Consider the following 24,628-nt stretch of genomic DNA (forward strand, 5'->3'; position numbering starts at 1 on the left):
TCTTAGAAATCCAAACTCATTTTAGTCCGTCTTGAATTTCTCCAGCATCCCTAATTAAGAGGATACCAAATTCTTTTTAACAATAGCTTCATTTTTAATCAAAATATGTAATAAAAACCCACATATATAAAATTACTTGAACACAGAACAAATAAAATAGACAACATCCATAAATGCTATTTGCAGTCTAAAATAGGTCTCTCTCTTTTTGGCTGAGTGTAAATGACCTCCCCAAATTCTTCACCCTTTTTCCAATCAATGAAAGGGGGAGGTGTGTTTCATTGAATATTCTCAGGGAGGTGTTGAAATTCTCCAACAGCTTGAGTGGGTGTATGTCAGAAACTCTCCCTTCCTTGGCAGGTAGAGATGGCTTGTGGGGGAAGACAGCTCTCCCAAGCCAGTTCTGTGAATTATTTTTCATTATGCTACAGAAAGACATTCCAAAGACTTGATTTTACATGTGTGTGTGTGTGTGTGTATAAAGTTAAAAGTTTTTATATGTAGATAAAATTAATCGAGCACTTAAACATATATATGTGTTCCAATTAACTTCATCTACTGCTCCCCAGGAAAATTCTGTTCATATGGACACATTTATTGTTTTGTGTCATATTTCTTATTCCAGATTGTATTATGTGTGTTCCAGTGCTTGACAGGTCAGATCCAGAGAAACAAGGGATGGAGAAACAGATCTGGGAATTGAGAGCCAAGCTAAATCACAGTGCGGTGATGTCAGAGATAGAGGAGTTAAAGCGATGCATAGAACGCAAGGACAAAGAGAGAGCACAGCTTGGAATGCAAATAAAGGTAAAAGACTTTTTAAAGGATCACTTTAGGTTCCTTTGAATGGCCTTTGGTGGCAGGAGTGTCTGCTTAGATTAAAGCCTGCCCTTACAGACAGCAAATTAGATGGTAAGCCTATGACCGGACTAGACCGTTTCAGACTGCAGATGAGAGCTTGCAAGATGGAATGCTCCCCCATGAGGAGAAAATGATTTATATACACAAAAACCAGCATGCTGGTCTAGAAGGCTAGACTAGAACCCTAGTTTTCCAGGTGCAGAGGTTTGGAGGATGGGGCGAGGATGGTATCTAGGAACATTCAGTCATACAAATCCTCACCTCTGGTCTGAGAATTGGTACAGGCTAGATACAGGCTTGCTGCTTAATCTGCTGTATGTAAGAATTAGGCCCAAATTCTTATTTTGCTAAAGAATGAATTAATTGTCAGTTGGCCTCATTCCCTTCTTTCCTTCTGCCGCCCGCTCTGCAGCATAGCATACGTGATATAGCTTGACTTTTCTGTCAACACAAGGCTGAGCCTCCTATACATACTGCAGTTTACAATCTGTAGTGAAACTAGTGATCCCCGATAATGCCAAATAAGAATGATTCTTGCTATGAAAAGGACAGATGTTTTGCCATAACAAGGGGGGAATCTGCATGGCAATGGGTTTAGTTGGCTCTCCGCTTTGTTGCAGTTTTTATTGGAGTCGAATTTGCTCCGTCTGGGGACACACGGGGGTTGAATACCCGGATTATCCCAAAGCAAGCTTGGGGCTCTGGGCAGGTCACACTCAGTTTACTGCAAATTGTTTGGGAGGCTACTAGGTGGAGTCTCATCTACATCATCATTTAGAGAGCCTGTTCCCACCATCTCACTCTTACCTTGTTCCACCTCTTCTGCTTTCTTTAGCCAGTGTATATGTTAGTGCCCCCACCCTCCCCAACCTATGTCCAACCTGCCCCACCCACTTTAAAAAAAATTATTTTCCCTCTAAAACCACAATAGCGGCAGGACTAAATGCGCAGCAGCGACCCTCACATTACTGCATTAATGGGGACATTCAATTGATCAATCACTTTAAGTAGCCTGCTTTCAATCTTTAACATTCCCCCTCTTCTGTGCATGTTTACTCAGAAGTAAGAAATAAAACTCATTCCCCTGCAGTGAAAGGGTTAAAGGCTACCTGTAGTAACATCCCCTAAAGTGCTCTTTCACTTCTCTGTTTCTCTCTTAGATCGCAATTGCGATTTTGTGCTTCTTTGATGTTCTGTAGTTTCTCTGTTATGTAAAATCGCCTCTCCACTTTATCGCTTTCTCATTGTGAGCAGGGGGAAGGAGAAAGGGATGTATGTGGAAGCAGTAGGCAAAAGTCCACACATGGGGAAAAATGGGGTGGGGAGCAGTAACTCCTCAGCCGATTGCTGGGATGCGGCAAAATTGGGATGGGGGGAGCTAGAAATGGGGAACATTGCAATCCTATGCATCGTTACTCAGAAGTAAGCCCCATTGGGCTCAATGGGGCTTCCTCCCCTGTAAGTGGGCTTAGAATTTCAGCCATTTTTTCTCCCTTTCTCCTTCCCGCTGCTTGCAATTAGAAGACAAGATCATTATTGCGATAAAACGATAAAGCGGAGAGGTGATTTTACATAACAGAGAAACAACAGAACACCAAAGAAGCACAAAATCGCAATACCTACTACTGCAGTAATATGAGGGGTTCTTTCATGTTCTGCAGTTTCTCGGTTATTATGTAAAATCCCATATCCGTTTTATCACCGTAATGTTCTTCCCAGTTTATGGGAGCATTCATAATGCAGTAGTAGCCGGGAGCCTGGACAGGGGCAGGAAACAAGCTTCCAGTCTCCTCACCTTTTTTTATTCAATGTCCACCCACCCAATACCCAACTTGGAAATAACTCTACTCCCCCACCCTCCAAGTTGGCTGTGGTTGGTGAAACTGGAGTGCTTACTTCGGGTTCACAATGGAAAGGCAATGTGCTATTTCAACGTTGAGCTTTTAAGGGGATTTTTTTTTAAAGGTAGAGGCTGCCGAGCAGAGCACACCTATACCTTCAGGGGATGGCTGCCAGATGGCCGCCAGTGGTAAGCAAGGTGAAGTAAATACCATGAGGTAGCTCAGAACTCCTGAATGGCCAGTTGCAAAATGGCGGAAACCTCAAGGAAACACAGGGAGGGGAAACATTGAGGGGAACATCCCTTGACTGGGGTCAGTGAGGTCACAGCCAGGTGAAAGACCCCTGGGCAGGGCTATCATGCCGAAGTAAATGCGGAGGGTTGGTAGACACTGCAACAGAAGTGCAGACAAGCTGAATTAAGGAAAACAATCGGACTAAAAGTAATCTCAGAAAAACTGGTTTTTCTGTGAAAAGCTCTGGAATGGCTGCACTGGTAGGTGAAAAGCTAAACCTTTTGCTGTTCGCACATTTGAAAGCTTTGCTTCAAATCCCCAAGCTTTGGTCTCCAAAAAGGACCCTTGTTGCTCTTACATGAACTTTATTTGATTCTGACACCATGTTTTAGACAGGGTGACTGAAACTGTACATGTGAAGATGAGACACCCTGCACTGATTGATATTGTGATATTTTCTGTTTAATAGATTATGAGCTTTTTAAGATACTGATCTTATGGACCTTGTATAAAGTTACTTAGGATTTTTATTTTACATTGTGATTTAAAAAATACCTTTGAGCTCGGTCTTTGTTACTCATTGAAGATCAGGACTTCAGTTAATCAAGTTTGCATAGTATAAATGGGCAGTCATTACAGCAGCACTATTTAATTTGGCATAACAGTGCATCTGAAAGTAACATTTAATTTCCTTTATAATTATGTAATCAGGATTGTATTGGAAGCTGCCAACATGCTCAGAGGAATGTTAAGAAGTCAGAGTTTAGCAATAACTTTGCGAGCTATAATTCTAATAAGGGCTTTTGTGAAATAGATGGCAGAATAGCCAGCAATCCACTAAAGGTACAAAATGCTCAATGCTATAAAGGTAATTGATTGATTTTTTTCAGGTGAATATTCATAGCCTTCTTGCTTCCCATCAGAGAAATAAAATTGAGTATAGTAAAATATTAATACACCCTCCCCTACCCCCCCCAAAAAGATTTCAAGATTGTTAACAACTTGCAAGAAAGATTACTTACTGAAATGTTGAAATTACTGATGGCATTTCTTATTTTAACATAGTTGCTTATGGAATATAACAAGAGTGCCAAATAAAGTAATATATGCAAGGAAAAGAGAACTTTGGCTATTGGGCGGTATAGAAATGAGATAAATAAAAAATAAATAAAATAAAACAGTTTTGCTTTTTAAGAATTTAATTTTGTAGTAGATCACTTTTTAGATGCTGGTTGGATGCTGCATGGTTTCCAGTAATCTAACTGTTCTATTTGATAAAAGAAATATTGATAAAAGATGGCCGAGAGAGCCTGCTTTTTTGGTAAGTTTTAAATCCACAGGCTTAGAGGTCTGTCTCACAAAGACAAATTGTATAATACACATTTTGCTTCCTGCTGTTACCCTCCAAGGGAGGCAGCAGCAGCAGCTGCAGGAGGCAAAAAGGAAATGGATTATTTCCCTCTTGATGTGACATTAAGCCGCAAAAGGCTGTGAACTTGAAAAGTACAGTAGTAAAACAGCAGCCCATCAGATCTGTTCTTTATAGTACCACTTCCATCTGCAAATCTAACATGGCTATGTGCTCTTTCCAGATGGCGTTGGGCAAGCTTGTTTCATAAGAGCAATGTTGCCCTATGGTGACTGAGAAAGAGCAGATCTATATGCCCCTGAAGTGCATAAGGAAATGCATTTCTTCTGATGATCAAAGTGTCATTACCCACGCTCTTTGGATTTAAAACTAGGATTTTAGTGCTGCTGCCTATGGCAGTGGCAGGGGAGCTCCTCTTTACAGCTGGAACCTAGTTGCCACCATTTTGGCTATACTGTCATTTGGAGGGAAAAATAGTGGCTGGCAATTGGCAGCCACCAAGACCAGCTTCATCAGCAGTGGCACTAAAATAAAGTTTAAGACAAAGGGTGCTGCTGCTGCCACTAATGGTAATCCTGTGTAGACCTTTCAGAGAATTTCTCCCTTCCACAACGGTACCTGGTTTGGCTCCCTCTGCCCAAATTTGCCCCGCTCCCATCCCAAGCTGAACTTTTTCCCTTGAGAACATTTGCCTCAGCATTAGGATGTTCTCAGTCAGCAAACTGGAAGGCTTTCTGTGCCTTCTCTCATGCTGCAGATGCCAAAATCAAAATAATTTCATGAGCTGTATGACGATTTTAAAACTGGCATGCTCTTTATATAATCCTGCATAGAAATATTTATAATAATGCACTGCTTTATGAATACAAACATTTAATATTTTTAAATGGCTGTGAATATTGAAAACTTTTAGGTTCTCATTACGTTCAATAAATGACAGAATTGTTGACAATATGGCTTCATATTCCCTCCTCCCTTGTAAAACACCTCCATGTTCATAAAATAGTTGATTCTATACTGAAGCCCCACTTTTCCAGATAAGATGAGTTGGAAAAATATTACACCATGGAAAAATACATAGTTCATAAAAGCACTGAGATTTTTTTTTTGAGCCAATGAAAACATGTGATTGGCTTACTGGTTGAGAACTTAGAACAAAGGATGTCTTTTGGCAGTCTGATGTTCCATTATATCATCTGTGTACCAAATATATGTATTTCTAAGAGGCAAGACAGAATTACTTTATTGAATATAAAGTCTTAAATATTTCCTAAGCGATTAAAGAATGATTAGTGATTTCTGGAAATACCTTTTCCAGGCCAAGTGTATGGGCTCCCCCAACCTTCCCACTTTCTGAGATAGAGCTGACCTTCATTTCTCAAATTCCTTAAGTCTGAAAATTAGAAAGCACATACTTCAAAAATGTGTGCAAAGGTATGAAGTAGAATAATTGCACAGATTAACACTCCTCCCCTGCACCCCCAGTAATGTAGATGGATGTCTTTCTATTCAGATTATAAATGCTGTTCACATACACAGACTCCAGCCAGATCATCCTGATGAGCAAATGGTTGATGCTATCAACATTGACAGCAACAATCATTTGTTTGGAGATCAGTCCATTCAATGCCCGCCCCCCACCCCTGCATTCCAAAGCAGGAATTAAAGAGCTATAGCAAGTGCACTATCATGGATAGCAAGGTTAGTAGGACCAGGGAGACTTGGGTTCATATCCCTGCTCAGCCATAAAGTACACTGGGTAACCTTGGGCCAGTCACTGGCCCAGTTCAGGTAGTAATAAACCATAACTTAAGCTGGAAATAAGTGTCGGGCCGAACACTCCTACCCTTGCTTCTCCCCTCTTTCTCCCACGCTTTGGCTTTAATGTGAAAATCCTGGCCTGAATTAAGCCAGAGTTTGTTGTTACATTTGAACTGGGGACCTCTGGCTTAATGCTGTTTAACAAACCAGGAAAATAAGCCAGGACATGATCTAGTGCTCATTCCTGGCTTCCTCAAATGATGATCCAAACTGCATCATTGTCTTTCAAGCCTCCTGTGTCATAGGGTAGTTGTGAGAAATAAATGGGGCGAGGGACCATGCACACTGTCCTGAGCTCCTTGGAGGAAAGACGGGATAAAATGTAGTAGTAGTAGTAGTAATAACCAAGACATGTATACCACAGCACAGTTTCCAGTATGTACAGACTTGGGTGCTGGATGCAAGGGTTTTTCTTTTACCCTGTGCAGCAATTTTGCAGAAAAGGGCCAGGCACCCATTCATTTTAGTTATATTCTGTGTTCTTTCTTTACAAAATGAACATTGATACTTTTGCAGAGGTACTAACTTTACTTTACATTTTTGTGTGAACGTCTATTGACCTATACAAGGCAACTGTGTGACACTTGATTGACGGAGGAAGAGAGAGATATTCTGCAATTGACAATAGAAAAGTTAATTTAGCTTGTACTAATGTACCTTTCAAAAGTTACCTAGACCTAAATTGGAGGACGTACTGTACATATAAAATACATTCATTCTGTTCTTTTAAGTGCATGTTGAACCTCATTAACCTTCATAGGCTATTTGTATTCATAAGAATTCCAAGTATCCCCTTATCAATGGTTGTTACTGATTTAATCTGTTTCCTTTCCATCATCTTGGAGTCAGCTGAACTGAAAATAAGCCCATAGTTGACTTTTATATAATTTGGAGAAGCTTTAGGAATAAAAGAACAAACTGTATAGTTTTTAAATTAAATAGAGGTGGTAATTGAGTGGGGCTGCATGATTGTGTATCACTTAAAAGATGTCTGTCTGTCTTGATGAGGTACTGTGTATTGACTAGGGATGGGCAAACCAGCGTATTTCCAGTCCGTGTCAGTTTTGCATGTATTCAATCATATGTCCATTCTGTCCAATTTCACCATCAGTTTGCAATGAAAAGTAAAACTGACGCATGAAAATGCGCTTTTATTTACATGCACAATTTCCCCCAATACATGCATTTTGTATGCAGCGTTCTCTAGTAGACATATTTTTGTGTTCAGCTTTCTTTAATACATGCATGTTTTGTATGGGATTTTCCCTAATACGTGCATTTTTGTATGCAATTTTTGAGCTGAGAGCTGCATTGCAAAATTCCGAGAAGTATGCAATTTGAAAGCTGTGTCCTAATCCGCATATTAATCCCTGAAGTGTGACTTTGGTTGGTTCATTTACAAATGCAGTTCAAACTAAATTCTCCCCCATCCCTAGTACTGAGATAGGTCCATTTCAGATGTGATGCTGCTTGATAGCCAAGCCATAGTTTAGTGACTGGGACCCCCTTATAGGCTCATATATTCCTCCCCTCCCCTCTCCCCACACTCCTCTCCTACCTATTCTAATTTCTTCCCTGGTTAGTGTAAATATGCTGCTGCATGATCTGCATTGGTATAACTATAGTTACTGCTACCCATCGCTAGCTTTTAAACTGGAGACTGAAACGGGGATTAGAAGTGGTTTTCAGCTTCTGATTTATGAACTAACAATGGGTAGTGGTAACTAAGGTTACACTGGTGCAGACGTAAAGCTGTACCATAGTTAATAGTAACCAGGAAAGTGAGGGGGAAGTAGCACATAAACTCAAGGGGTGTTCCCAGTTGCCAAAACATGCATTAGCACTTGAGAGTCTGAACTAGAGCAGTGGGAATAACCTAGCAGATATTTCTTTCCAAAAGATATTAGATGCGTATTTGTGTTCTCATGGGCCTTAGATCTTTCCACATGGCATTAGTCATTTGCCTTATGGGATATTATATTAGATCAACCTTCCCCAACCTGGTGCCTTCCAGACGTTTTTAATTCCTCTCAGCCCCAGCCAGCATGGCCAGTAGTAAGGAATGCTGTGAATTCAGAACATCTAGAGGACACCAGGTTGGGGAAGGCTGCATTAGATTATTTACTCCTACTCCAAGAGTAATGTTCCACATAAACTACATATTGTTTATGGGCATCCACATCAAATGTATTTTCATTTTATTTTAAGTAAGTTAAGGGCTGGAATTACAATTATTTATCATTCCCTCTAACTACAAAATCAGTGGGCCTGTGTTGATTGGTTTGGAAGCAAAATGGGGCCACCAGCAAACAAGCGACTTGTTTCTGCACATCCGTAGGAGCCCCAAAATGCATAGAAGTATTTGTCTTCCCAAATTAAGTCCCCTAAAGGGATTAGAATTCCCCTAAATGGTAGATGAGGACTGTGTTTGTAACAGCCTCACTGTCCTCTGTGATGGCTCACCTTCTTTCTGCTTTGTGTTCTTGCATGGTGAAGGAGGGTGTGTTTTGTTTGTTAGTTTTTTCCCTTCATGTAACCAGCCCAGCCCTGGTGTGCCCTCACAACAATGGAACCACCACACACACACACACACACACACACACGGATGCAGAGGCACATTTGGGAAGCAGGAGGCAGAACAGTCCTCCCTTTTTTAGGAGAGAGATGTTTCATCCTTGACCTTGGCAGTTTCCTACAGGAGAAAATAAAGGGGAAGGGGAAGCTGGGGGGAGGGGAAGATCAGTTACTTTGATTTTCCTACCTCTCTCCTCTACATTGAAACATGTTGAAGACAAGGCTGCAGTTATGCCTTCTATCTCTCTATGTGCATCTTGGCACAATGATTGGCACAATGGGGTGAATAGACACGGAGAGTCTCTCCAATCTGGAGTTATGGCTTTTATGCTGGGTTCTCAACATGCCTTGCCTATTAGCACACGTTTGTTGCATTCTTCCTCTCCCCGCCACCCTTGTCTCCTAGGCATTGGGTACTCTGATCCCACACCTTTTAGAGCATAAAATGAAGAAAACAAATAAGAGATTGGGAAGGCAATGGCTTTCTATGGATAGTGCATCTGCCCAGCCTGCAAGTTGCCCACACTGTGTCCTATCCATTGGGAGCGCTGCTCCGTGATATCCAGCTGGCAGCAGCAGTGGTAATAGCTGCTGGGCTATATGAGCTCAGTTAACTCAAGTGCACTTTGTGCCTCCTCCTAAATACAGCATCATTGAGTTGTGTATTAGCAATACCACCACAATTGTATGACTATGGTTCTACCATTGTGTGCCTAGTTACTTTCCTCCCTCTCCTCCTACACTCTACTGTTCAAAATTTATATATTTCCAAAGCTAAATATTTAGAGAGAGATGGCAGTGATACCCTCTCTTATTTTCTCTAGTTAGGGGTGGAAACAAAGAAGGAAGCATTACTAGAGGCTTTCCATAAATGTGACTGGGTGCAAGACATGGGCACTGGAACTGAGCACAGTGTGGTGTAGTCGCTAGGGTGTTGGACTAAGATCAGGGAGACCCAAGTTCAAATCCCCTCTTATTGGATGACCACCCAGCCTAACGAACCTCCATACTGTTGTGAAGATAAAAGGGGGTGGGGTTACGTGCATGGCTCTGAACTATTTACAGGTTGGATAAAATTGTAATAAGTACATTGGGGTTGGTGCTGAAAGCTGCAACCGGCACAGTTAGTGGCTATGAGTGCATGTAATTTAATGCAAATGTCCAGGGGTAGAATTTCCATAATGTCTTGTACCTCTTGCGTTTTACCTCGGGTTGACCATATTTTTAGCTGACCTGTTCAGATAGAAAAGCATGATGGGGGACTACATTTTTTATTTTGGTAATGAAAGAGTGAGTATCAAAGTTCTAATCTCTCTTTGTCATTTGAATAGCACTTCACAGTATATTGTCAACTTTTCTGAAATTACAGTGGCCCAAAGTAGGCTGACTACTTAATGCATGAAATACATACAGTATAATTTAGAATTGACTTAGAATCGAATACAGTTACAGAAGATGCTGGGGTTTGCTGTAAAGTAATAAATACTTCATTTAATTTTAATACATTACATCATCTATACATGCATAGTTTAATGGTCCTTTGAAGAAAGTAAGGTAAATATATTGTCACCTTTTGTCATAACATACAGGCAATAATCCAGTGAGAGTTAAGATCCATTTATTTCAATCCACATTTAAGTCTCTGTTCAACTGTTGCTGTACTTTTCTGTTTGCAGCTTTGCCCAATTTTCCAAATAAAACAGAAGTCACATAGAATCTTGAGTAACTTGTGGCATTAAAATTTATGGTTTTAATTCTGTGTGTCAAAGTTAGGGTAGACAATCGAGGTATATGGTGCTCTTTTGGTTTTAGCAGCCAATCCAAGTATTGTATTGGATAGTCAAATATTTATCCAGTCACTGAAGACGTTCCCATATTAGAAATCAGTACCAGATTACCATCTGTTCTCTGTTTCTGACATAGCAGAAATAGCTATACATAGCATAGTGGTTCGGTGCCACTAGTATGCTGATGACACCCAGTTCTATCTGTCCTTTCCATCTAAATCCAGGGAAGCTGTTCTAAATCACTGTCTGATGTCAGTAATGGACTGGATGAGGGAGAACAAATTGAAACCTAATCCAGAAAAGACAGAGATGCTCCTGGTTAGTCAAAAGGCAGATCCAGGAATAGGGATTCAACCTTTGATGAATGGGGTTAGAATCTTCCTAAAAACTCAGCCTTGCAGTTTGGGTGTACTCCTGGATTCAGTCCTGAGTCTGGATACCCAGAATTCAGTGATGGCCAGGAGTGCATTTGCATAGCCAACTACACCTGTTCCTGGAGATGTCTGATCTGGCCACCGTCACACATGCCTTGGTTACATCCTGTTTGGGCCACTGTAATGCATTCTACATGGGGCTGTATGCAGTATTTTCTCTCCAGCACTGCTCCTTTACTGGACAATCCCACCTATGGAGTTGCTTACTTTTAGCAAATGCGTATATTTCAGGGCCTAAGGAACTCTCTGCCACTATGACTCAGTTTCACAAGCTGACCTTCCACTGCCACCAATTCTCTTAGAATACTTTAAAACCTGCTAGTAGCTTGGTATTCTCCTGAAGCTTGGTATAAGAGGCATAGGTGTGAGATGGGAACCACCACTAGAGACAAGGTGAACTATTAAAGAAGTTGGGTTTATTAAAGGGATATTTTGTACATAAGGGAATGCTAATATTTACTTTGGGGTTTTCAAAAGCCTGGTTGCTGACAATTCTTAAGGACTCAAGAGACACTGTTGCTATTACAAGACTTCTTTAACCTCAGGCCAACTTCCCTAAACCTCCAACCCAGCCAAATACACTCAACCAGGTCCAGCTCGTGGTCATAGTCTTACTCTGGCTCCCAAAGCTGCTCCTGTTGTATTTCCAGCTGCTTGGACTATTTATCTGGGTTTTAATGCCTGCGTGTGTAACCTTCTTCTGGCAAGATCTTAGGACAGCCTCCTGGCATAACACAGCCACCTGTTCCCTACTTCTGATCTTCATCAGCCACGTATGGTTATCTCACGGAGAAGGAATATTCAGGCCTTAGCTATTCACCTTCTCTTCAGCTTTTTCCTAGTCCTTTTGTAGCACCACACACTAACCAGCAAACCTTCTCTCTCATTCCCCAACTGTCAACTCCTTAACTGTCAACTGTCATTTCCTAATTGTTCTTTTCCACCTACCTAGAATCCTCAGCCAACCAAAACTGAATGTACCTGATCCAGGCCCCATCTAAAACATACTACACGCGATCATATTTCACTCCCCTTTCAAAACGTTACCAAGCAGCTACTACTGAAACAGGCTTTCAACCCAGTAATAACACTAGGCCTCAGGCCTACACAGATACATTATAGCCTCACAGAGATCACGCAGAATATTTACAGAACAACAACAACAATTATATACATGGCAGTTCTTCACAGGCTGCCTTGGACAACTGTTCAGAAACTTCAGCTGGTCCAGAATGCTGTGGTGAGACTGTTGACCGGGGCTGGTTGTACAGAGCAGATGATTCCTTTGTTATAACAGCATCACTGGTTTGTTTCCAGGCACAATTCAAAGTGCTGGTTTTGACTTATAAAGTTTATACAAACCTGTCCAGGTTTTAAGATTTTCTGGGGAGGCCCATCTCTTGGTACCACTGCCATCAGAGGTGCATTTGGTGGGGACATGTGAGAGGGCCTTCTTAGTGGCCACTCCTGGACTCCCTGCTGAGGGAGGCTAGGTTGGCCCCCTCTGTTGTTCTTGTGCTGGCAAAGATATTTTTATTCAGACATGCCTTTGGCATGTAAATTGGTCTGTTGCTAAAGGGCTTTTTATTGGTTGGTGTTGCTTTTTTGTTGTGTGTTCTTGTTGTTGTTGTTGTTCAGTCGTTCAGTCGTGTCCGACTCCTCGTGACCCCATGGACCACAGCACGCCAGGCCCCCCTGTCCTGCGCTCTCTCCCGGAGCGTGCTTAAATATGTTTTAATTAAGACTTTGGGGAAGTCCTGTTGTGTGCACCTTTAGTGGGGAAGCACCACAGCTCATTGATAGAGTGCATGTTTTGCATGCTTTCTACCCTTTCCAGTTAAAGAAAACCTTCTGCATAAGACCTCAAAGAGCCTCCAGCCAGTTGGAGAAGACAATACTAAGCTGGATGACCAAAGATCCAACTCTGTATAAAGCCGCTTCTTATGTCCTACAGTAGGTTTATACTCTTATATTGAATTTAAGCTGCTTTGAGCTATCAGACAAAGTGGGAACATAAGAGCAGCCCTGTGGGATAAGACCATAGGCCTATCTTATCCAGCATTCTATTTCCCCAAGTGGCCAACCAGACACCTCTAAGCAGCCCCCAAACAGGGCATAAGTTGGTAGAAGTGGAATAAAAAGTAATTTTTTAAAAAGCTGCTGTTCAGAAAATGACTAGTTCGATTGCCTTTGGCTATTGGGCGGTATAGAACGCCTTGGCACTCCAGCATTTGGCAGCATATAACGGTTTTTTTTTTATCGGGTCCTGGATGGTCTCTGGCTGATTGTTTTAAATTGTTTTTGGTATATGTTGTTGTGCATGCTATCTGTTTTATGTCCTTGTGTGAATGGTTTTTTAAAATACTTTATATAATGTATTTTAATTTTTGTGAACCGCCCAGAGAGCTTCGGCTATAGGGTGGTATAGAAATATAATAAATGAAATAAATGAAATGAGAAATGTAATAAATAAATACATGCATACATATGTACATAACTTTCTATGCAAATTATGTCAGACAGGTTACAATTTGCTATGAAAACTGCCATATATTTGGGTACTGGCATGTAACATTCCATTTTTCAGCCTTAAAACCTTTTAATTTTGTTATCTAAGATGAATTTTCTTAACCTTAAAATACTTTTAACAATTTTGAAACTTTTAGACTTGGAACATAAAAAGCAGCAATTAGTGGACAATCTTATTTTGGGGGTAACTGGAGGCACCAGATATATTTTCAACAACATTGCAGAATATTCCAGCTAAGTGGTTTTGTAGGATATATGTGGTCAGAAACACAAACCTGGCTGTTTTAATTTAAAAAGCATCCCAGAGAAGAAAAACAAAGTTTTCAGTTTACAACTGAAGCTATTAGATTCTAAATATGAATCCAGTAATTTTCCAATTGTTAGCGTTTTATTGGTAAGTCATCGTTGAACATCATCATGCACTTAAAATGATATTAAATAAATCAAGGATAGTGGTTTTGGCAGCAAACATAACCATGCTAGCTATGAGCAATAGAAGTCAATTTTAGATATAATAGGCCCTTCAGATTGAATAAATCCTAGTGTATGACAGGTAACTGTTGAACAGATTTCAGCACAGTGGCAAATCTTCCATTCTATCTGCACTGGGCAGTGGGGAGCCAAGTGCACTGAGGGTTAAAAGCATGAATCATGGCAGGATTAGGACTATTTGGAATGAAGCGTGGACAGATTTCACTGAAAAGCCCAGGCAAATTTAAGAAGCAGGGCATACAGGAGACTTAGAATTCAAGCCAAGGAATCTGTCCAAAGGAGGCTGGAGAGGGAAGGAACAGGCAGGCTGATACAAAACGTAATGCTTTCAGTGCTTTGACCTCAACACCCATGTATGCAAACAGAAACACACATAGGTAGGAGGAGATATCATAACTTCTCACCCTGCCCCCAAAGCTGCTTCAGAGCCCCTCCCCACAAGCTTCCACTTGTGCAAATAGGAGTTGGATCCAAGCCAATATCCCTACAACAGAAGTACTACTCTGAGGGAAGACACGTGAGCCATAATCGTGCACTGCAGCCTTCTGAAATCAATGGGCACATTTAATGTTTGAGAGTGGCCATGTGCAATCAGTTAGTCACACATGCATCTTTATGGTGCAACAAACAAAGGGTTGTACTGAAGGCTGTCTGTCCTCCAGTGGAATGGACTCTTGTAGTGGAACAGAATCCCCCTCTCCTGAAGCCCCCCCCCTTGCCCTCTCCAGATCCACTCCAGAGAACTGTGCAGCCCTACAGAGCAGATTTGGAGGGGGAGCATGGTGGGACTGCAGGGGGAAGAGGGGGCTTTCCTGTTCTGTGAGTGGACGTCACTGACATTGGATGGAGCCCCTAGGGGAAAAAGGCTCTTATAGTTCTGCCATTTGTCTTCATATGTATTGTACTAAGTATAAAGAGGTTGGAGACTCAGCTGATGTTCCAAAAGCCCCAAATACATAAATGTAATATTAAACAAAGCAAGGAAGAGTTATTTCTTTTTATTAGAAAGTTCTATTTAGTTTGCAAAATGGTAAAATATGCAAACACTGTATTGGTATAGATCACAGTTTTTCTGATTCCAATCAGACAGACAGTTGATGTCTAGGGATTAATTATTTACCCTTGTGCTTTAAGGGAAATAATCCCAGTGAAAAGGTTTTTTTTTTAAATTAACTGCTAATAAAATAGAGACCAGCGGGGTTTTTTACATGATAAGATAAATGTCTTCAATTAATTTAACAATATTTTCTCTACTTTGCTTAAACCTTGAATCTTGTTTCATTAACTACTACATGAAAACTATAGCTGTATGGACAGGATCTTTTCTCATAGGGTTTGTGAAGAAATAATTATTTTTAATGACCCAGAAAGGCTGAAGATGCCATTATTTAGGACTGGCATCTTTTAATATTATCACCAGATGGGAAGCAATTACAGCTGTTGTAAAGAAAATAATCTAGCACAGAAGTCTGAAGGTGAGAGATTTGACTGAATTTGGGAAGGATAAATGTAACGATTTGATAGTTTTTGTCTCTGTCCCTTAACATCTGTCAGGGTCAGAATTTGAATCCATGGCCCCTAGAGGTTATGTTTAATTAATACAAATCTTCCTTTGTAATTGAACTCAACTGAGCCTATAAAACATCACTTTTTAGGTATTTGAGGAAGAAAGGTTTTCTAACGTGCTTGATGGTCTAAAAAAAGTCCATGTGTACCAAAGCAGGAAAGCATGCCTCTTTTACACTTTAGAAGATGTCCAAATTTAGAAGTCAGGTTTTAGCTTCAATTATAATGACCACAGCACCAAAAGTCTCGCTTTCATTTGTGTATAACACTGATCTTTAATGGCTCGGGCTGAAGTTTTTGTCTTGCCTGCTGAAAAGCTTGGGTATATCTTGCAACAAAGAACAATATTTAGGTTAAAAAAGTGTTAATGATGCACAATTTGTTAAAACATTTGACATCTGGCCTGTAGTGGTGATTTTCAAACAGTGTTGTGGGGAAGTTGACCAGGGGCTCTGTTCTGTTATGGCTGAGTCAAGCTCAGTCCTGGGGGAAATCCATGTAGCAATCAGAAGCAGGTAGAGATCAGAAACCTAGTGTTACCCGTCACGGAGAAGGGCAGTCCAAAAGCAGGGTCTGAGGCAGAGCCAAAGTCAAGGATAGGCAAGCAGTCCAAATCAAGCACAATCCAAGGAACAGGGTCTGATCTGGAGTCCAGGGATCAGCAGCACGAGAGATCAGTCCAAAGAAGCAAGGTCAGGAGAACTAGGTTGCAAGGTGCTGGGAACTGAAATAAAGGTGTTGTTCCAGCAAGTCTCAACTGAGGACAAGTCAAGTCTCCCAGCCCACACCGAGGTATAGCTGCAAACTATTAATCCTTGCTTTAGTGTCTCCCTACATCTGAGGAGACCCTTGCTCCTGAGTAGACCTTTACTCTTGAGCCTGGTTGCTGTGGGTCTTGAGGCATGCCTTGTCTCTGAATGGTGCCCTGTGCCTCCACCTTTTCGTGCCATTATGTTCTAGGAGTGGGCAGATGCTCAACCTCCAACTCCACAGGTGAGTTACAGCCCTCTGGGGGTTCCTCAGGGTTCAGCATTCCTCAAGGTCCTATTGCTGCAGGGCTTCTCTGCTGCTGCCAGAGGTGCCTGGGGTATCACTAGAGTCAAGGGATTCCGCAGGGTCTTTAGGCACTGCAATGTCAGGGTCTTTTTCTGAAGAGTCATCCTGGCTCAGGTCTGTGTCAGGCATGACAGGCTCTTCAGTGAGAAGATAAATAATGGCAGACACACTTCCTTGTAAGAGCTCACTATTTTTGAGACATTTGGTTGGACCTAATAAAGGTATTACCTGACTGGAGATTTAAATTTTTCTTATGGACCAATTTGGCTTCCTTTGCTTTTTGTGTACTCCCTGTAAGACAATTTGTCCATCACTACTGTGCTTTATGGAGTGTGTTGGGTGTGCCACATGGACTGTATATGCCTCCTAGTACCTCCACAGAATGGCTGGCAACATGCAGAGGGTTCTGTGGCAAACATGGGGGAGGGGGTTAAGCAGAAAAATTGCTGTGGAAAGGTTGGTAATGTAGATAATTTTAAAAGCCACTATTCTGTAGAACAAGCACTTATCATTGGGCAGGACAGAATTTTTATGCTGGCTAACTGTGTGCCTTCTCCTTTTGTTTTTGTGTCTACTGGTTCTGCAGGACAGGAAAGATGTTTGTTTTATTCAAAGTTGGCACTAAAGCCTGCTGACATTATCCCAGGGATGTGAATGTGGGATAGTTCAAATCAATTATTTCATTGGAAGTAGAAAGGAAGTGTCTCTTGAATGGGCATAGGTGTGGGAAGCTGAAAAATTGCTGCTGTCACTCTTTGTGCACTTGAAGACTTTTGGTTCTGACTCAGCTTTAAACGTATCTCTGTATTCCCCCAAGGACAATCTTTTAATATATTGTGATGGCTTCCAGGTTTTAACGTCTGACTTGGAAATGAGGGAGACCCAGCAGCAAAGGATGCTGAGCCAGCTGAAGGAGATACAGAGCAACTACAAGGTGTGTGAAAATGAGTGCAGAGCTGCAGAACTCCAGGTTACTGAGCTGGCTCAGCAATTGGAAGAGTCAACTAAGGAAGCCGAGCGGTATCTAGCTGAATTCAAACAATCTGAAGTACTCCGGCTAGAGAATGAGAAGAAGAAGGAGGAGTTAAAACTGAAAGCTCAGGAATCTATTAGACATTGGAAGCTAAAGTGTAAGAAACTGGAACATGAAATAGAAAAACAGACTGAACTTCACAGCCAGTTGATGGAGAAGAACAATCTGGTATGGGATTTCTTTATTTTTTCCTTTCCCTTTAAGTCAACAGTCCTAACAACAACTGAGTATTTTTGATACTTCTCCCAATAAATTTCAAGTCTATTGAAAATATATGTATGTAAAATGTATTTAGAAATTACAGTTTCAAAAACCATTCTGTTAGTGGCAGGGTTTTGTGGAGGATGAGAGCGATGGCATGACTTTCAGTAGGTAATGTATATAGTGCTTTGTAATGCAGCGGTTTGATTCAGCCAAAAGGCAAGTTAAACCTCAAACCTTTGGACTGGCCACTGTTAATCCAGCAGTTTTTCTTATGGTCTTACAGGAATATATTTAAGGCGAGAAGGCAATTTGTTAGCCTTAGTTGGGGTTGGCATGGCATCTCTACTTTCTTTCAGTGCTTGATCAAATCTTGGACCTGTATAACATAAAAATTATTAGTAGCTGGCTTTGATATGGTGACGTTTGGGGTGCGTCTGAAACCTGAAGGCATAAAACATGAGAATTAATGCCACACCTTGATTTTTAGAAATTTGGCTAGTTTTGTTCATCCAATTAAAATATGCACTCTTTGGCCTTGGGGAAGCGCTGCACAATGTGATGTATTGACTGTGCTCCTAGTATGTCCTGTCGCAAAGATGTAAGGTGTGGACAACAAATATGTGTTCATGAACCAGTCAGTCTCTGTACATGTTTCAGGGAACCCTGATTGGCCTGGGATCCCCAGATGCATGTATAGGGGCGATTACAGATGTATATATGCTCATTTATCTCTTCTACACTTTGGTCTATTCCATGAGAGCTGCTCTTAAAGAGCTATCTAGTCCAGCATCTTGTTTCCAATAGTGGCAAGCCAGATGCTTCCAGGAAACCCACAAACAGCTTTATACATTTGGTTTTGGAGATGCTGGTGTACGTACAGGAGATATTTTGCCAGATAAGCTGTGAAGGTGCCCTCATAGCCAAAGTGACTCTGAGCTGAAAGACAAGAGTTTGCTCACAGGCTTGACTAATAAGGTTTTGGAGAATAAGTTGACCATTCTTCAAGGCTTTCATTCCCATCTTCCCTAAGAGTAGCAGCACAGCTTCCCTAATGGTGAAGTAACGTTTCCTGGTTGCTGTTGGTTCTCAAAACAGCAAATTCAAATGGAACATCCAATGTAATGTTTGAGATCCTTTGGGGAGCCCCCTATGTTTCATTCTGTGGTTGTTCGAAGTACAGTATTAGCAACTCAAGGTGATGATATGTGCAGGCTTAGAGCTTTCTGATACAGTGAAATTTTCATGTTTTGGTAATGAGCTGAAAAATTAGCATTTAAAATAGCAATTAGCATTTCAATTAAATGGTCATGAACGATGTCCAGAAGCAGAAGTAACCTCTAAATACTTAAAGAGGAAGCACACTGTTGATGCGATAATAAGTATGAGAGGAAAATGAGCAGTGTGAAATAGTAGATTAGCTCTTCCACCCTAGAGGTAAAAACATATAAGGAAGATGGTTATGGCAGATGGCCACTGGGAAAATGGAAGATTTTAAAGCAATAATTAAGTATTTCATTGTGATTTGAAAATAATCAACCAACATACGAGCCACACGTTTTGGCAGTGAAGGGCTGTTTTATGCCCCTGAAAGGCTCAAATGTGATGTATTCCAGGTCTGACAAGGAGGTGGACTTTATTGCCTCTATGCCTGATAATTAATCATTCACTTACTTTACATTCTGTCAAAAGCAAATTCCACTTAGTGGAACTTAACTGCTGCCTGTCTAAAAAAGATAAAAGTACAGAAGAAACCTATAGGCTGAAACAACTCTGGTATGCTCAAAGCTCTGAGGGGGGAAGGGTCAGTCTAGAATATTGACAGTGAGTGTAATTGTGTGTGGGGGGGAAGGGTTAGTTGAACTGCAGGAATGTTCATGATTAACAGTGAGACTAGGGCTCAGGATTGAGATGGGCTGGCTTTTGCTGGCAGGAAAGAAGATTGGAGGGGTGGCAGAGACATTTTGAGTTTATCCAGTTGTAATCGAGGGTGTTGGGATGGGTGATGGATGGGTCAGGGGAGGGAGATGGGAAAGCGTTTATTTAAATCAGGGGTAGGCAACAGTTTTGGCTGTGGGCAGATTTGGCCATTTGAGAAACTGTCCTGGGCACCACCACATAATGGTTGCCATGGGAAGTGTGGCAAAGTAACTTGCCCAAAAGACCAAGTACAAGGCAGAGGTAGAATCTTAGCCCCAGGCCCCCAGTACACTAAACAACTCATTTGAACCCAGAGTTTTCAGCACCAACAGTAGCCTATTTCACAGCAGTCCCCAGCTGCTGGTAAGAAAATGTACTAATCATTTTTTTACAAGGTAGGAGGAGTAGGGCATCTTGCCAGGTGCCAAAGAAGGTGTCGCAGGGCACATTGGTGCCCTGTGGGAACCACGTTGCCTACGCCTGATTTAAATATATTGCTGATTTATCTGTTTCTCACTTTGGACATTTCCATGAATTTTGCCACTGCCTGAAAATCTCTTCACTGATTGGCTAAGGCATGCTTCAGACAACTGGATGGTGGGAAAAGGAAGCGCAAAACACAGAGTGGTGTGAAATCCAAGATGTTTGCTGTTAATTAACAGAGGGGTAAGACTGTCTTTTGTGTGATAGCATTTGCAAGCCACCCTGGGATGTTGTTGAAGGGTGGGGTACAAACCCCTAAAAACAAATAGATACAATTAATGGAATAGCTATCCATTCCCCATTATTCAAACAAAGGCTCAAGAGAACTCTTTCATATGCACCCATATGTGCGCTATACACACACACACACACACACACACACGCTCTGAGCACAATATAACTGCCTGTATCTGTTGGGAATGTGTGTGTATTATTTAATTGGTTTATTTTTATTTACTTTATATTTGTAACATCAACATTAAAATACACTAAAACATGGTCTCTTTTGTATTTTTACTCATTTTAATGGGTTTTACATTGTTTTTACTGTACTGTACTTTGGGTGACTTTTGACAGTAAGGAAATACATAACCTTCTATAAATCAGTTAAGTAAATAAAAATAAGTTCAATAAAACAGCACATGCAAAACACACACACCTCCAGATATAGGGACATTTATATGGATATCTAAGCATATGTGTGTGTACAAAAGAGTTCTCTTGAGCCATTGTCTGAATGACACCATTGGGTGGTAACCAATGGTGTCATTCCGCAAACTTAAATAGCTCTGGCGGAGCGCTGCCAAATGTTTCCATTGCATAAGTGAATATCCATTATGCATGCGCAATAGGTTGTGAAAGTGGAATGCGCAACCATTTGCACAACAGGTTGCACAAGCATAATGCACAACCACTTGCAACTGTAACTTTAGTCTTCTTGTGCATAGTTCAGAACCTAGTTTCCAGCAACGCAGTGCCATTTGCACTAATGGAATGGCACAGTTGGATACTGCCCATTTATTTTATTACTTTGTTTTAAGGTTATATATCTTGCCCTTCAACAAGTTTCCAGAACTACTTGCAAATATCACATAAAAGAGAGCCTTATTCCTCTGTTAATTACCAACAGACGTTTTGGATTCCACATCACTGTGTGGAATTGCTCCTGATTTTCCTGCCATTCAGTTTTTTGAGGCATGCCTCGATCAGTGAAGAGATTTTCTGGCAGGGGCAAAATTAATGGAATTGTCCATTGGTGCTCTTCTATTTGGTGTAGTGCCCTCCTTTCTTAACAGTGCTATCTTGGGCCATTTCCTGCTCTCCCACCATAACAGAACTTCAGACACCTCTTTAATTCTCTCTCCAATCTCCTACCCCCTTTTTGAATTGTAGCTCCTTAAAGAAAAGGATGATGTAAAGAGTCAGCTTCTTTCAGCTATGCACCAGATGGAAAATCTGCAGAAGGAGTTGACTGATGTTCTTGAGAAGAGGGCCAGGCAAGAAGAGGAGCTGCATTGTAAAGAAATGAAGCTCAATGAAACTAGATCACTGCAGATGGCTCTTGAACAAGAGATTAGAGATGTCAGAGAAACTGCAGATAAATTGGATAGTGAGCTGCAAAAGCAGAGCCTAACACAGAGCCAGATAAGAACTGATAAACAATGTTTAGAAGAGGAGCTTGCAACAATTAACATGATCCATGAAAAGGACCAGGCAAGACTGCTAGAGATGCAATCAGTTATTAAAAACCTAAGTGCTGTTCGGGTTGAACTGACCAACCAAATAGCAGAAGAAGAGAAATCCAAGAAGGAGATGCGCAAGACCCTGATGGAACTCCAGAAGCAGCAGGAGTATAGTCAGGAGGAGATGGCTACAACCAGTAAGCAGCTGAAGTTGGAGAGAGATGTCCACCAACAGGAGCTGGCAGAACTTCAATCAGAGTTGCAGCGGGTGAGAGCCAAACATGACCAACGTGTCCAAGAGATGATGAAGCTGTTCAGCCAAGAAAAGGAGGAGGCAGCTGATCACATTGGAATGCTGAAGGTATTAGTGTGGCATGGTCAACTTGTCCCCCCCCCCCCCCCGCTTTTTGGATAACATACAAAACATATAACATACTGGGTTTGTTTGGGGGGGGGCAGGGGGGGGTTGGCACAAATACTGTCCCACCTAAAATTGGTCATGTGTTCCTTGATCAGAAAAGGATTACATTCCTGTGAAATATGTAGTCTTGAGATTTAAAATGGAACAACATGGCATGGTTCTTCTACTTCCAACTGGTGGAATTCATAGGGCTCAATCCAACCAGTTCTCTTATACCCTGCCAATTCTGTTGTGCAAGTGGCCACTACCACTTGTGCAATGGCGATTTAGTCCTTCCGGTGCAACCGGAACTGAGCAGAAATGCTTGCTTCAGGAAGGAGGCAAGTTGGCAGAGCTCACATAAGGGAGCTCCGCTGATCTGCCTCCTTCCAGAAATGAGTGCGTTTGCTTGTTTCGTGACTTCCCATGGGAAGCGCTAAATCTCCCTTGCATAAGCAGTAAGGTCCTGCTTGCAAAAAGGAATCGGCAGGGTGTAAAGGAATCGGAGGCAGCGTAAGTCCCCTGTTGGATTCTGCCCTTAATTTCTTAGGGTGCAATCTTATCCAGATAGGCGGCTGCCCCCGAACTTGGAGGTGACCGCCTATCCAATGCAAGGCAGGAGAAATGTGGAGGGGATTGTCCCCTCCGCGCTTCACCCACCCTGCATTCATGGCTAGACAGACGATTTTGGCTGTCTAGCTGCGGGAAGTTGGAGCGGGGAGGGGACAGATACCAGACGATGCATAGGAAGTGTCGGAACAGCATGTCCGCCCTCCCCGCCCTGGCATGTCCCCAAGAATGCCCTGTTTTCGCTGCTCCGCACTCCTCTTCCAAGCATGGGAGGGGGTGGAGGTCGGTTCTCAGGGAACCGACCTATCCTATGGCCGTCTAGCCGCTAACTAGCGGCCATAGGATTGCGCCCTTAATTTGTTAAAAATAAACTTTGGGGCAAAAGTAACCATATGACACTGTGGGTGAGGCAGAGTGTGTTAGTCATCACTAGTCATGTCATAGGCATAGAAGTCAATAGGTGCCCGAACAATGTGTGTGTCCTTATGCCACAGAGTTTTGAAAAAAGCAATAAATGTATAGGTGAGGTGGGGATCACAGTTTGAGAGTTTTGTGAAATGAAAGTATTACGTTGAGAGAAGACATCTGGCGGAATCTGTAACCACTGATCTGGATCTCACGTAATAACTATATCTGTTGCAAGACATCTCTGTTACTTAATTGTTCCTGTAAAGCAGAGGTGGGTTAGTTGTGGCCCTCCAGATGTTTTGGCCTGCAACTCCCGTCAATGCTCACCATTGCCTATGCTGGCTAGGGCTGATGGGAATTGTTAGCCAAAACATCTGCAGGGGCACAAGTTGCCCAACCTTGCTGTAAAGACTTGATATTTTGTAGAACAGAATGCAGGGAATTAAAACACTAGCTGTGCTGGATGGTGTAAGTTAACTGTTAGATTAATGAATACTGCATTATTGATTAAGTAAAATAGTAGCATTTAGTTTTCTATCAATAATATTGAGTTGTTTGCCATCTAGTGGTAAACAAGAACTGTATTTCCTGTTTACCTCCTGTAGTTCCTGTCTGACACGTCTGTATAGCTCCAAATCTTCCCTCTCAGTAAACCTGGGTATTTTTGTGGGTCTCATTTGCTTTCATGACAGACAATCCTATTACGTTATCATGAAGGAAAAACTTTGAGGGGTTGGTGTGGCATGGAAAAATGTTGGAGAAACAGGGGCAGCCATGTTTTCAGCAGAAGGGAAAATAACTTAAAGGGTAGAGCTGTCAAAATATATATTGGTTAGACACCTATATAGACTGATTAGCGTTAATATTAATAAGCAACGTGGTGCAATTTGACATGTAATGTAGATTAAAATAAGAATTTTCCTTCAAATAAATTATACATAAGCCTCACTCATGAAAATAAATTGTATATGACTATTTGGCTAAGGAGTTGGGAATTTAAATAAACATATTTAACTTTGTTCCTTGTTTTGCTTATTCCCAATAGGCTGAACTTGTAGAAGAAAAAAATTTAGTAAAAGCTTATCGTCGACAGGTGGAAAAGATTAAAATTGAATGTGATAAACTGACAGGGGAGCTAACCCAAAAAGAAGAAGAATATGCAAAATTTAGGCGAAAATACCAGCTGATGAAACAGGAATTGGATGAAAAGGTAAAAGAGAAGCGTGATCTCTTGGGCTAGTACAGCAGAGTCCAACCTTTAAAGTCTGGCACCCATCTTTAACATCAACTTGCTATATGGGACTTTTAATTTTTTTTACTGCATATGTCTCCTTATCTCCCCCACCCCTACCTTTTCTTTACTGCTA

The 24,628-nt window shown here is 41.5% G+C and overlaps 1 protein-coding gene across 13 annotated transcripts in view; it reads left to right on the plus strand.

The window, feature by feature from the left end:
* The window catches only part of CEP128 (centrosomal protein 128), a 270,101-nt gene that overhangs the window by 57,790 nt on the left and 187,683 nt on the right, over positions 1-24,628 (plus strand). For 10 of the 13 annotated variants that reach the window (XM_084841327.1, XM_084841325.1, XM_084841326.1 and 7 more), the window contains exons 12-15: positions 626-807; positions 17,415-17,765; positions 21,594-22,244; positions 24,307-24,471. In XM_084841327.1, coding sequence (XP_084697453.1) covers positions 626-807; positions 17,415-17,765; positions 21,594-22,244; positions 24,307-24,471 — 1,349 coding nt within the window. The remainder of the gene's footprint in view (positions 1-625; positions 808-17,414; positions 17,766-21,593; positions 22,245-24,306; positions 24,472-24,628) is intronic. The other 3 variants (XM_084841323.1, XM_084841324.1, XM_084841328.1) reach the window with 2 other exon arrangements.

Source organism: Heloderma suspectum, chromosome 1 (genome assembly GCF_057233095.1).
Source record: "Heloderma suspectum isolate Gila_16-S chromosome 1, 16-S_ref, whole genome shotgun sequence".
Classification (NCBI taxonomy): domain Eukaryota; kingdom Metazoa; phylum Chordata; class Lepidosauria; order Squamata; family Helodermatidae; genus Heloderma; species Heloderma suspectum.